Raw genomic sequence first — 13,788 nt, 5'->3', positions numbered from 1 at the left:
ATCAGTGGCTGCTATGAAACCCTCGCTCAATCCCCTTTTCACTCAACGTTATGCACACATCATCCAACAGAATATATGACAGTTTTAGGATGGAGAGAGTGTGTGTTTGTGTTGGGAGTTGGGGGAGAAGGTGAAGGATTGGATTGAGGTGAGAACTATCAAAAATAGGAGCAGGAGTAGGCCATTCAGCCCATCAAAACTGCTCCGCCATTTTGATCATCAAATTCAATAATATCCCGATCCCCCTCTTCCTTCCCATATCCCTTTAGCCCCAAGGGCTATATCCTCTTTGGCATGTCAGCTACAACTCCCACCAACTTAGAATGCACCTGGAAAGCATTCTTTCTGGTGGTGTCACAGTTTGGTACGGCTCCTGCTCCACCCAAGCCCACAAGAAACCACAAAAGGTCGTGAACGTAGCCCAATCCACCACACAAACCAGCCTCCCATCCACCGACCCCGTCCACACCCCCCCCGCAAAAACAGCCAGCACAATCAAGGACCCCACGCACTAAGGATCTATTTAGTATGGCCAATAAACCGAACCTGCACATCTTTGGACTGTGGGAGGAAATTGAAGGATCCAGAGGAAACCGACAGAGACACGGGGAGAACACGCAAACTCCACATAGTCACCAAAGGCAGGAATTGAACCTGGGTCCCTGATACTATGAAGCAGCAGTGCTAACCACTGTGACACAGTGCCTCCCATTGGCTTTTCAAGAATCTATCTACCTCTGTTTTAAAAATATTCGGGGGGGGGGTGTTATGTGATGCGAGCACGGGAACAGCTGTGCTTCCTTGAGCAGTGGCTCTACTCAGCTTGTATCCTTTCATTTATTGCTCTTATACAGCTTGTACTTGCCTAATCATGGAGTCAAAACTCCATATTATGTCCCTGGAAGATTTCTGGTTAAAACATTGGTGACAAGGTATCAAAAAATATTAAGAAAATCATCCACAAAAGAGAGCAGTCAAAAGTAAATTGATTGGAGCAAACTCTCCAAAGATGTGCTATTAGGCTGATTGGCAGTAATAAATTGTCCCTAAATTAGTTTTCCTCAATGTGGATGGCCATAAAACAATAGATAAGGGTCATGGATGGAGGGGGGGACTGGTAGTGTTAAAATGGCGGCGCGGGGTTGTTGGGTCGAAGGGCCTGTTCCCTGGGCTGTTTTGTCCTTTGTTCTTTGTTCTTTGTTCTTCAATATGGGAACATAACAAATGAACAGGCTCTCAATCCAGCACTCTCAAAGACATTACCATTGATGACTGCTAATATTATTATGGTCATTGATGAGAAACTCGGTCTATTAGCGCAAAGTATCGATGCTCATACTACAGAACTGTAGAATACTGGTAAAAGACTTGATGAAGTAGAGGAGAGAATTTTCACTATTGAAAATATAACTTCCTCCATAGAGGCCCACTTATAATCCTTGGAAAAGCAGTTGCATGATACATTAGAATTCCTTAATGATCTGGAGAATTGAGACCAGAGGAAAAAATGTTCGGACAGTCAGTTTGTCAAAAGCAGCTCCCAGTTAAATTCTTGAGAGCTGGCTACCATGTTTCCTTAATTTAGAAATGAAAGCTGGGTGCATGAAGTTAGGAGGGGGACATCATATCTTGTCTGAGGCCTAGGGACAATCAACGACCCCAGCCTGTAATTATACACTTTCATAACTTCAGGGGTGGCCAAAGAGTATTGGAGGCAGCTAGCTGTAATTGGGTCTTGTTCTATGATGGAGCAAAGGTCAGTTTATTTCAAGATTTCTCAGCAGTAATACAACAAAGGCTCAAGGACTTCAATGAAGTTCGAAGATAACTGAAAGCCATTGGAGTGCAATATGTCCTCTGTATCCTGCTAGACTGACATACAATGGGGGAATTTTCCTGTCCCCCCACCACGGGAATTCAGAGCAGATGGGGAAGACCATGCAAAGGTCCGTTGACCTCGAAAGGGATTTTCTGGTTTTGGAGCGAGCATGGAAGAAAATCCCACCCAATAATTCTATAAAGATGATCAATAATCCGACTAAAGACATGACTTTTGTCAACTCTCTGGAAGGCAATAATTTTGAGGAGCAGACGGCAGTTCGCTGTAAAATCCAGACTCTGTCTCTTGTCATTATAACTTCTTCCTGATTCTGTAGTTGTATCTATCACTCTAATAATGGGATGCCAGTAATTGAGACTACAGTGCATTTTCATTCTTAAGATTGGCAGAGATTTCCATTTGTTCTTAAAGGAAAACATCCCTCAGTATTCTCCTTCTATTTAAGGAATACACTGTGAAAACACTCGGACTGTGCAAAACATATCCTTCTTCCTTTCTTTTCATCTATATGCTTATAATAGTGGTATATGTTTTATGGTCTCTGTTGCTCTAACCATGATAAAAATGAATAGTGTCATTGATGGGAGCTGGGAGAGTAGCTTAAGTCTCAATAGGAGGGGTTAGAATGTAGAAAAGGATGTTTTGCACTCACCCTTTTGTGACATATCTTGTCTCCTCTTTTTTGATGAGAAAGACTCTTTGTTGTCATTGTGGAATGTTTGTAGGTTTAGCCGTACAGGGCCTCAGATTTGTTGGAGTGAGTGCTGCCATGAGAATGATCTCTGATCAGGATGTTGTCTCCTCAGTAGGAATGGTGGGAATGCTGCTAGGACAACACACAACTGGTCGTCTTGACCCAAAACTGTGCTGTAAAGGCATTTAATTTTTTTTCATCAATGGGATGTTAGAATTGCTGGCAAAGCTATAACACATTGGCCATTCCTAATTGCCCTTAAGAAAGTGGTGGAGAGCCACATTCTTGAACCATCTGGTGCAGTTACATCCTCAATGCCACTGGGAAAGGAGTTCCAGGATTTTGAGCCATTGACAGTGAGGGACTGGCAAACAGTTCCAAGTCAGGAGAATGTACATAACTTGGGGAGGACCTCGCAGATTGTGATGTTCTCATGCATCTGCTGCCCTTGTCCTTCTAGGTGGTAAAGTTTGTGGATTTTGAAGGTATTGTCAAAGAAGCCTTGGTGAGTTGCTGCCATGTATGTTATAGATTACACACACCGCTGCCACTGTGTGTTAGATGTGGAGGAAATTAATTATGTTGGTGAATGAGGTGCCAACCAAGTTGGTTACTTTGTCCAAGATGGTGCCAAGCTTCTTGAGTGTTGTTAGAGCTGTAGTCTTCCAGATAATAGAGAATATTCCATCATTCCATCACAATACTGACTTGCGCCTTGTAGAATGTGGACATGCTTTTGGGAGGCAGGAGTTATTTATCCGTCTCATAAATCCCAGCCTCTAATCTGGCCTGCTCTTGTAGTCACAGTATTTAAATATTTATATGGCTGGTCCAATATAAAGTGTCTGGTCAATGTAACACCCCATTCCCTACCACCTTCACCCCAGGATGTTGATAGTTGGGGTAATGCCATTAAATGTCAAGGAATCTTGAAATCCCTGTAATGCAGAGAAGGTCATTTGGCCCATCAAGTCAGCACAAAATTCCCCAACAGAGCATCTCACCGAGGCTTATTCCCCCACCCTATCCCTGTAACCCCATGCATTTATCCTGCTAATCCCCATAACCTACACATTTTAGGACACTAAGGAGCAATTTAGCATGGCCAATCCACCTGACTTGCACATCTTTGGAATGTGGTTAGAATGTATTTTGTTAGAAATAGTCATTGCCTGGAACTGTGTGGCATGAAAGTTACTTGGCACAAACTGTTCCGTGTCTGATGAGTTGTGAATTGTACTGATCACTGTACAATCACCACTGAACTTTCCCACTTCGTGATGTAAGGAAGGTCATTGACAAAACAGCTAAAGATGGTTGGGTCTCAGACACGGCCCTCAAGAACCCCTGCAGCAATATCCAGCCATTGAAATCATTGGCCTTCAACAACCACAACTTTATTTAACAAACATTCATTCCCTTCACCACAGATGCACAGCAGCAACCATGTGTAGCAGGATTCATCAAAGTTCCTTAGGAAGCATCTTTCAAACCCACAACCACTGACATCTAGGAGGATATGATAAACAAATATCTGGGAAAACTACCAGCTAGAGGTTCCTTTCCAAGTCACTCACCACCCTGACTTGGAAATAGATCACTGTTTCTTTACATCAAAATCCTGGAATTCCTTGCCTAACAGTGCTGCGGGTGTATCCATGCCTAAAGAACTGTAGCAGTTTAAGAAGGAAGCTCACCACCACTGTCTGATGGGCAACTAAGGATGGGCAATAAATGCTGGGCTAGCCAATGATGCACACATCCCATAAATGAAAAGAAAAAGCTTCCTTTTTGTTACATATGACTCCAGGAGAATTTTCCCCTGATTTCCATTGACATTGATTTTCCCAGCATTTCTTGGTGCCACACTTGGTTAATGCTGCCCTCATGTCAAGGGCAATCACTATTACCTCTCCTCTTGAGTTCAATGCTTCTGTCCATATTTGTACCACGCTACAATAAGCTCAGGAGTCCAGTGACCCTGGCAGAACCCAAACTGAGCATCATCGAGCAATTTATTACTTATCTTTTACCCAAAGCAGCCCGAGCCTCCTTTGAGCTGCTGGGTTTCCCAGGCCTGGGAAATGCACATGATCCAGTTTAAACTTGTAAGATAATCAAATGTTTGACTCCCAGACTCAGTATAATGTAGAATGGACAACCTGCCTAGTTAAACTGGGAAATGGGAAGGTTAGAAATGGGTTGGGTTCGGAACTGATATTTAAAATCCTATTCAAACTCAGCCATTTTTGGATGTTAAAATTGCTCCCACAGTGCTGCCCATTTTAATTTGATCTTCCACATTAAACCTGACTCATTTGTTTCTTGAAATAAGGCTAGTTGTCTGTCAATGAGCGAAGGATGTTCTGCTGGAACAGGAATGACATTTGGATTGTGTAAAATAACAACTTAATTTAAAAGTTGCTTTGCAATCTGTAGAAATGAGTTTGTCACTAACAGATGACAGGTATTTATTCAACACCTTGGGTACGTACTTTAAAATGATAAAATCCAATTTACATGCTCTGATATTTAAAATTCTATACAAAGTTCTTTAGAAATTCGTTAAACTCGTGCATGCCCCATGTTGTTGGAAAATATAATAATGGTACTTTGTTAACTGTGTTAAGGCAAGATTACATGAATAAAATATTGATTTTTGATAGGATAGTGCTGACATTTTCCACTCCTAATGTAGGCAAATGTCATCAAGTGTTGTATCTAACATGAACAATGGAATAACCATCCATCACTGGCTGGTGATGGCAGTGCGTGTTGTGTCCTTTGAGCACGCACAGTACAAAGACAATTAAGAGATTTATGGTGTGTCACTATTTAGGCATTAAAGGAATTGCCAGAAGCTTTGATGAGAAAAAGTAAACAGACTTAAGAATTCAGGACAACAGTGCGCTAATACTTTCCACATTGGCCATGGCTTTTTTAGCATCTCATAGCGAATCCCAGACTACAACAAAGCAATTAGGATTAGTGTGTGTGGTCATGCAGTCTCCATTTTGAAAGAATGTGTACAACCTGACCTCAGAGCCAACCTTTTACTCATGCAAGAGCTGTGAAGAAGATAAAGAGGTGATGGTGAAGGATATGTGAGCAGAATTTTTTCCAAAAAATGTCTAAGAGAGCAATCTTGAGCCCACACTTGCTATCTGTGCAAATACCAGTCATTGCTGAAGATTCAGAAATCACAGATCTCACCAATGAGATTGTGATCTCAGATCTTCCTTACCCCTCGCGGGCAAAGTTATCAGGTTCAAATCCACAACATGAGTGAACTTGTTTTACATGAATTTCAATATATTTCTATATCATTAATCCACTTCCACACCAAATATTGACCTGCCACCATATATTGACGCCGCTTGAAACGGACAAAGCTTATTTAAATATGTATTTAAATGTATTGAGATAGATATAAAATTGGTTGACAGATAGGAAGTAAGGACAAATGGGTCTTTTTCCAAATGATAGGCAGAGACCAATGCTGGGACTCCAGCTATTCACTATATATAAATGATTTAGATGAGGAAACTAAATGTACTATCCCCAAATTTGCAGATGATACAAAGTTAAGAGACAGGGTGAACTGTGAGGAGGATACAAAGACTTCAGTTTGATTTGGACAAGGAACAAAGACCAAAGAAAATTACAGCACAGGAACAGGCCCTTTGGCTCTCCAAACCTGCACTGACCATGCTGCCTGACTGAACTAAAATTCCCGACCCTTCCAGGGACCATATCCCTCCATTCCTATCTTATTCATGCATTTGTCAAGACATCCCTTAAAAATCACTATCGTATCTGCTTCCACTACCTACCCCGGCAGCAAGTTCCAGGCACCCACCACCCTCTGTGTAAAAAACTCACTCATACATCCCCTCGAAACATTACCCCTCGCCCCTTAAATCTATGCCCCGTAGTAATTGATTCTTCCACCTTGGGAAAAAGCTTCTGACTATTCACTCTGTCCATGCCCCTCATACTCATGTAGACTTCTATCAGGTCACCCCTCCACCTCCAACATTCCAGTGAGAACAAACCAAGTTTCTCCAACCTCTCTTCATAGCAAATGCCCTCCATACCAGGCAACATCCTAATAAATCTTTTCTGTACCCTCTCCAAAACCTTCATATCTTTCTGGAAGTGTGGCAACCAGAATTGAACACTATATTCCAAGTGCAGCCTAACTATGTTCTATAAATCTGCAACATGACTTACCAATTTTTAAACTCAATGCCCAAGTTGAGTGTGTGGGCGAACGAATGGCAATTGCAGAATAATTTGCATAAATGCAAGGTTGTTCGCTTTGGTAGCAAAAACAGGAAGGCAGGTTACTATTTGAATGGCTATATATTAGAAGATGGAGGTGTGCAACAAGACCTAGATGCCCTTGTACACCAGTCACTGAAGGTAAGTATGCAGGTGCAGCAGGCAGTAAAAAAGGCAAATAGTATGTTAGCCTTCATAGTGAGAGGATTTGAGTGCAGGTACAAGGTTGTCTTGATGCAATCATATAGGCCTTGATGAGGTCTTATCTGAGGAAGGGTGTTCTTGTTCTAGTGGGAGCATGGAGAAAGTTTACCAGACTGATTCCTGGGATGGCGGGACTGATGTATGGGGAGAGATTGAGTTGCTTAGGATTGTATTTGCTGGAGTTCAGAAGAATGAGGGGGGAGGAATCTCGTTGAAACATTAAAATTCTCACAAATAGACAGGGTAGATGCAAGAAGGATATTCCTGATGGTGAGAGTATCCAGAACCAGGGCCACTAATTGAGAATAAAGAGTACACTGTTTAGGACAGAGATGAGGAGAGATTCCCCCAACCAGACAGTGGTCAGCCTGTAGAATTTGCAACAACAGATAGTAGTTGAGGTCAAAATGTTGTACTCTTTCAAGGAGCAGTGAAGTATAGCACTTGTGTGACAGGGATCAAAAGATATGGTGTAAAGGTGGGATCAGCCTATTGAGATGGATAATCAGCCATGATTATAATAAATGTCAGAGATGGTTCAAAAGGCCAAACGGTCTCCTCCTGCTCTTATTTACTATGTTTCTATGTAAATATTTGTTCAAGTATGCTAATCTAGTCCCCACTCTCATTGGACGGGAACCAGATTACCAGGAGCTGTGGCTGGAAAGATTCCGAGGTTTTGCATAATCGCTGAATGTAATCGCCTGAGATTCTCCGATCCCAAGCTGCCCTGACATGATCTGTGCCAGGTGCAACATGGCTGGAAAATTGCAGCTATGAAGCCTAGTTATTGTGGCATTGTTGGATTTTTATTCTAGATATTTTTCTCAGGTTTAGGTCAAGCTCCTCATAGAAACTGATCTTTGCACTACATTGGAGCATAGATGTTCATGAGATTCATGGGCTCTGTTTGAGTTGAGAGGCTGTTGGAGTGAACACTTCTGAACAATTGTGTGGTGATTCCCATGATCAAAAGTAACAAATTCCTTACAATAAAGCCTAAATCTTGCTCATGATTTCCTCTGAACCCTCTTTCCATCAAATGAATATATAATGCTTCTCTGTCAGTAATCTGCTCTTAGCAAGTCTGGTCTCTTAAATGGAAACTATTTTAATGCTCAGTTTATCAAGTTCTTTATTATTCATGGCTGTCTCATGCACATTATTGATAGTTGCAAGTCATTCATCAGTCCCACGCTGACATTGTCAAAGAGTTGGCATGCTCCTTGTTTTCAACTTGTTTTATTTGTGATGGTCTGATAGACTCCATCCATTTGTTGAGCAGAGACTCAAATCTCCAAACATCCATCAATAGCTAGGTCCTAGGCAGTCAGAACATATTTTCTGGGTCACCTGACTCTGCCCATGTCAGGTGCTCCTTTAAATGACGGGCTATGACTTAATTCTGTGTCATGGCAATGACCTCTGACACTGGATTCCTGTCTTCCCAGATTGGTTGGGTGAAATCATCAATCCCTTTGGGGCTCAACCCACCTTTGGGATTGGGAATGTAAGAAGGTGGGAGCTTCCAGCTGCACTCGCCCAAAACTTGGAAAATCCCGCCCAAGGTCAATAGACCTTTGCATGGACCATGTCCTGTCTGTTACGATTCCCATGCTGGACAAGATAGGAAAATTCCACCCAGAATCTTTGGCGTTCATGCAGTCAGTGGCTCCCTGTACTCTGGGAAAATCTGCAATTGCCACAAACCCACTGGCTCTTTCTAGTTGTATCTGGTAGTCCATTGTGAAACAGATGTAATGTTCTGCCCTTCTGAAGCTAGCATCAATGCAGACCTTGATGCAGTGGCGTGCAGCATGTCATGTTATGTCACTACTGCCTGAAGGGACTCTGTTACAAAGAGATTGAGCACAGCAATGACCTAGACAGCGACAGCCATTGGTGGCCCCCAACACAGTTGGTCAAATCCCTTCACCCAGTATTTCACAAAGGGATGCGACTGTGGCACTTGATTTGATTTAATTTGATTTATTATTGTCACGTGTATTAACATAGTGAAAAGTATTGTTTCTTGTCCGCTATACAGACAAAGCATTTCATTCATAGAGAAGGAAATGAGAGAGAGCAGAATGTAATATTACAGTCACAGCTAGGGTGTAGAGGAAGATCGACTTAATGCAAGGTAGGTCTACTCAAAAGTCTGACAGCAGCAGGGAAAAAGCTGTTTTTGAGTCAGTTGGTGTGTGACCTCAGACTTTTGTATCTTTTTCCAAAAGGAAGAAGGTGGAAGAGAGAATGTCCAGTGCGTGGAGTCCTTAATTATGCTGGCTGCTTTGCCAAGGCAGCGGAAAGTGTAGACAGAGTCAATGAATGGGAGGCTGGTTTGCATGATGGATTGGGTCTGAGCCTCCTCTTGTATTGTGCTTCAGACAGTTGCTGATAGCTCACTCTGCCTTCATACTTGAGGAACTGTATAATTCCTCGTGTGCCTCTGATGAGGATGCACAATGGCTTCATCACCCTCTCTGTCTGCCTGGCACAGCTCAGGAATCCTCATGCACCATCAGTGCATTCTGGACCTTCTGCTCTGCCCCTCTTCCTCTCACTTTCCTCAACCTCTTCACCCTCCTCATTGGAAGATATGTATCCTTGTCAGACCCCACTTGGAGCCTTGTCAGACCCCACTTGGAGTACTGTGCGCAGTTCTGGTCCTTGTCAGACCCCACTTGGAGTACTGTGCACAGTTCTGGTCCTTGTCAGACCCCACTTGGAGTACTGTGCGCAGTTCTGGTCCTTGTCAGACCCCACTTGGAGTACTTTGCACAGTTCTGGTTGCCTCACTACAAGAAGGATGTGGAAGCTATTGAAAGGGTGCACAGGAGATTTACAAGGATGTTGCCTGGATTGGGTGGCATGCCTTATGAGGATAGGTTGAGGGAGCTAGGTCTTTTCTCCCTGGAGAGACGGGTATAGATAGGGTGGATTCTCGGAGGCTATTTCCCAGGGCTGAAATGGTCGCTATGAGAGGACACAGATTTAAGTTGCTGGGGATCAAGTACAGAGGAGATGTCAGGGGTAAGTTTTTCCCTCAGAGGGTGATGGGTGAGGGGAGTCGGCTGCCGTCGGTGGTGGTGGAGGCGAATTCGTTGAGGTCTTTTAATGGAGTCTGGATGAGTACATGGGATTTAATGGGATTGAGGGTTATAGATAGGCCTGGTAGGTAGGGATATGATCGGCGCAACTTGTGGACCGAAGGGCCTATTTGTGCTGTAGTGTTCTATGTTCTATCTCATAGACATCACAATCCCCATATTTATCCTAGCTTGAAGGCTAAGGCGATGATCGGGTCTAAATGGACTTCTGTGCCGGAGGAATAAGGCCTTTAAATAAATTAAGTCTCAAATGCAAACTCTGCTTCTTGCATGAACCACCTCCAGCAGTCACAGAAGCCTCAATTGTCAAGGTGAAACTCAGCGTGCAGCTGAAGATGTTAAACCTGCCCTAACAAGCTGCCAAATTAAAGGAACGATTAATTCATCTGGCGTGGAACACATTCTGCAAGTATTTTATCCTCTCTTGCTCTCTCTCGCTCTCTAAAGCATTCTGCATTCATTACTCATTTTCCTTGTCACTTCATAGAAAGTGAATGCCTTCAGCCTAAAGCAGCAATTGAACAAGAACTTGAACCTTAGACCTGCAGTTTAAAAATCTGGTACTCTACTGACGAAGCTGCCCAGGCCCTGCAAGCATTTTATTGCTCAAACTACACATGATTCCAGTCAATTTCCTGATTAACGAGTTTAAATACTGCTTTTAATGAAATTTGAATAATACAGGCGAACTCTCGATTCTTAGCCCTGCCCACTAGCCATGTTATCCAGAACTGACGTGATGACATTGGGAATATAACCCAAAGTCATTGCACCCCATAATACTTCGGTGGCTGTACGTCATGTTCCTGTTGTCACAATGTATTATTCAGCCCATACGGTGTGCCTAACAGCTCAATGCGATGTTTCGTGTCTATGGTTGAAGTTAGTATGTCTTCTGCTTTTATGGGCTAGTTTGCTTCTCATTTTCAACCTATACCACTGGCTGGCAGAATGTGAAAAAGACAGCAAAATGCATCAGTCTGTCTCACCATTGGGAAAGTTTCAGATGTGGCTGCTCATGGCGACGCGGGAAAAATGTGCTAACTCCACCCAAAGCCAGTACCTCTGCAATTTCCAACTTCACTTCCTCAATGTTCTTTGATGCATCCCAGCTGGTCCTGGTCGCTTATCAACTTGAAATAATTGAAAGCTTTTATAATACTATCTCTATCGATTACTAACCCATCCGGCATCTCAACTACTTCCTCTTTTACTTCTTCCTTGATAACGACAGATTCATTTAGTACCTCAAGTCATGTCCCCTTCTTCTGTGCCTCGGTCTTTTTGGCCACTAATCGTTCTACTAGTTCACCTACTAACCTTTTCCCATTTATTTGCTTGTAAAAATTTCAGATTTTGCTTTATGCTAGCTCTCAGTCTCTTCTCAAACTTCTTTGTCTCTCTTTCTTCGCTTCCCCTCTGAATTCCACATATTTAGTCTGCTTTAAATGAATTATCAACTGGTGATCTGCACCATGCCCCCTTTTTCCACTTCATTTTATTCTCTATCTCTTTCATTATCCAAGTAGCTCAGGCTTTGGTTGCTCTACCTTTCCCCTTGTGGGAATGTATCACGACTGTATCCACGACTTTACCCAAACCAGCCCAGACGTCTGTTATCACAAAGGCATTTTATTAATCTGTATCTGCACCTCTCTAGCCTTCTGCGCAGGAGAAGCTGAAAAACATTGAAGTGTGTGTCATGCTGGCATGTAGAATGGAGGTTATGCAATGATATGAGATTCTTACAAAAAGAGCAAAGTAGAAATAATGTGGCACCTTCAGTGTTCCAAGTGTGTTCCAAAGCATTTTGCAGCCAGTGAATTACTTTTGAAGTGCAATGTTGCCTAGGTGGCCACTGCCATCAATTTGCACAAAGCAAATGAACAGTCAGATAAAAGCAAAATATTGCAGATGCTGGAAACAGAAACAAAAATAGAAAATGCTGGAAAATTATAGCAGGTCTGACAGCATCTGTGGGGAAAGAATAGAGCCAACATTTTGAGTCTAGATGACATGTGATTGTCATCGGTGCAGACTCAATGGGCCAAATGGCCTCCTTCTGCACTGCAGGGATTCTATTTTAAAAAAGCCAGAATTGTCCCCCGGTCCCTGGTGCTGCAGTGCTAACCACTGTGTCATCATGCCATCCCAATCATCTCACCACTACAACCATAAGAACATAGCAACTAATTAATAACCTGATTAATGAATTTTCCAAATAGTTTGAAATAGTTTAAATATTTTTTGTGCATAAGTGTTAATTTTCATTTTTGTGTTTCTTAGCAACACTTTTATTTTGCAGCATTTCATCCTGCGATAAGTGTAACCAAGAACAACCTGTACTTAACAATGATTTAGCTGATGTACAGCTGCAGAGCTTAGTGACACGTATGCGGGACAGGACATCGCTGTATAAAGAAAAGTTACTTGATCAGGATAACTCGTCAGCAGAAGAAACTCCACCAGTTTGTAAGTTCTATCTTGAAAAGCAAAGGTCTGTTAACTAATGAATCACATAGCAGGCGGTAATTAATGTACCGTGACATTTAGTCATGTAAACTGATGAGTAATGTATCAAGAGATAATGTAATTAATAATATGCACTTGTGTTCAGAGACCAAAGCTTGTTTTGGGCTTATTTTGATTACATTAATTTTGGTTCCAAGTGCTTTAATATGATCTAAAACAGAAGCAGCTAACAATCTTGTGAAATGTTGGATTTCCACTATTAGGAAATAAAGTTTGAAGGACTAAGTAAACTTCTCTTGCTTTATGAACATCCCTTACGGAGTTCAATGAGTATGATAGAGTACATGCTAGAGTAGACTGTGTATGGTTTTCAAAATGAACTGACGTAATGGGCTAAATGGTCCTTCCTTGTTCTGTGAACCCTTTCTTTCTTCAGAAGGTGGCTGCAAGATCGCCGGAATTCTACAGCCCTGCCCACCACAGGAATTGGAGAGGGCAAGGGGCGAACAATGGGAAGATCCGTTGACCTGAAGTGGAATTTTCTGGTCTCGGGTCGAGTGAGGCTGTAATATCCCACCTGGTGTTGTCAGACTTTTTACTGTGTATATCCCACCCTCACAGAGGATGGCATGATGGCACAGTAGTTAGCATGACTGCTTCACAACGCCAAGAACCTGGGTTTGATTCCCGGCTTGGGTCACTGTCTGTGCAAAGTCTGCATCTTTTCCCTCTGTCTGTGTGGGTTTCCTCCAGGTGCTCCAATTTCCCCCCACAGTCCAAAGATGTGCTGGTTAGGTGCATTGGCCACGCTAAATTCTCCCTCAGGTGTATCCAAACAGGCGCCGGAGGATTCTCACAGTAACTTCATTGCAGTGTTAATATAAGCTAATAAATAGATTTAAAAAACTTAAATCTTTGTTACATCTGACAGATGATAGAGATTCTGTGCAACAGGAGATCATTCTTCTTCTTTTTCTCCATAATTGAACAGAAACTAGTGGTTGGATACATGGCAAGGAGCGACAGGCAGTGTGCATGTGGCTCTGCAGCCCACATTGAAATAGGGAGGTTAACACAATCGCAACAGATCCCATTCAATTATATTTTCATGCACTTGTAGGTGCGCCCTCTGCATTATCAGCTAAGTTGGAGGCATACTTCTGACCTTTCTCTTCTGTGGC

General features: G+C 42.5%; 1 protein-coding gene across 1 annotated transcript in view; it reads left to right on the top strand.

Annotated features, from left to right (window-relative positions):
• LOC145346381 (cyclic nucleotide-gated channel beta-3-like) overlaps positions 1-13,788 on the top strand; it is a 122,248-nt gene that overhangs the window by 16,475 nt on the left and 91,985 nt on the right. Inside the window, exon 4 of the mRNA XM_080193541.1 lies at positions 12,441-12,607. Coding sequence (XP_080049667.1) covers positions 12,441-12,607 — 167 coding nt within the window. The remainder of the gene's footprint in view (positions 1-12,440; positions 12,608-13,788) is intronic.

This window comes from Carcharhinus amblyrhynchos, chromosome 8 (assembly GCF_965287045.1).
Source record: "Carcharhinus amblyrhynchos chromosome 8, sCarAmb.v2.hapA, whole genome shotgun sequence".
In the NCBI taxonomy this organism is placed as follows: domain Eukaryota; kingdom Metazoa; phylum Chordata; class Chondrichthyes; order Carcharhiniformes; family Carcharhinidae; genus Carcharhinus; species Carcharhinus amblyrhynchos.
Note: the sequence above shows the minus strand (reverse complement) of the source record. Positions and strands in the feature narration are given on the sequence as shown.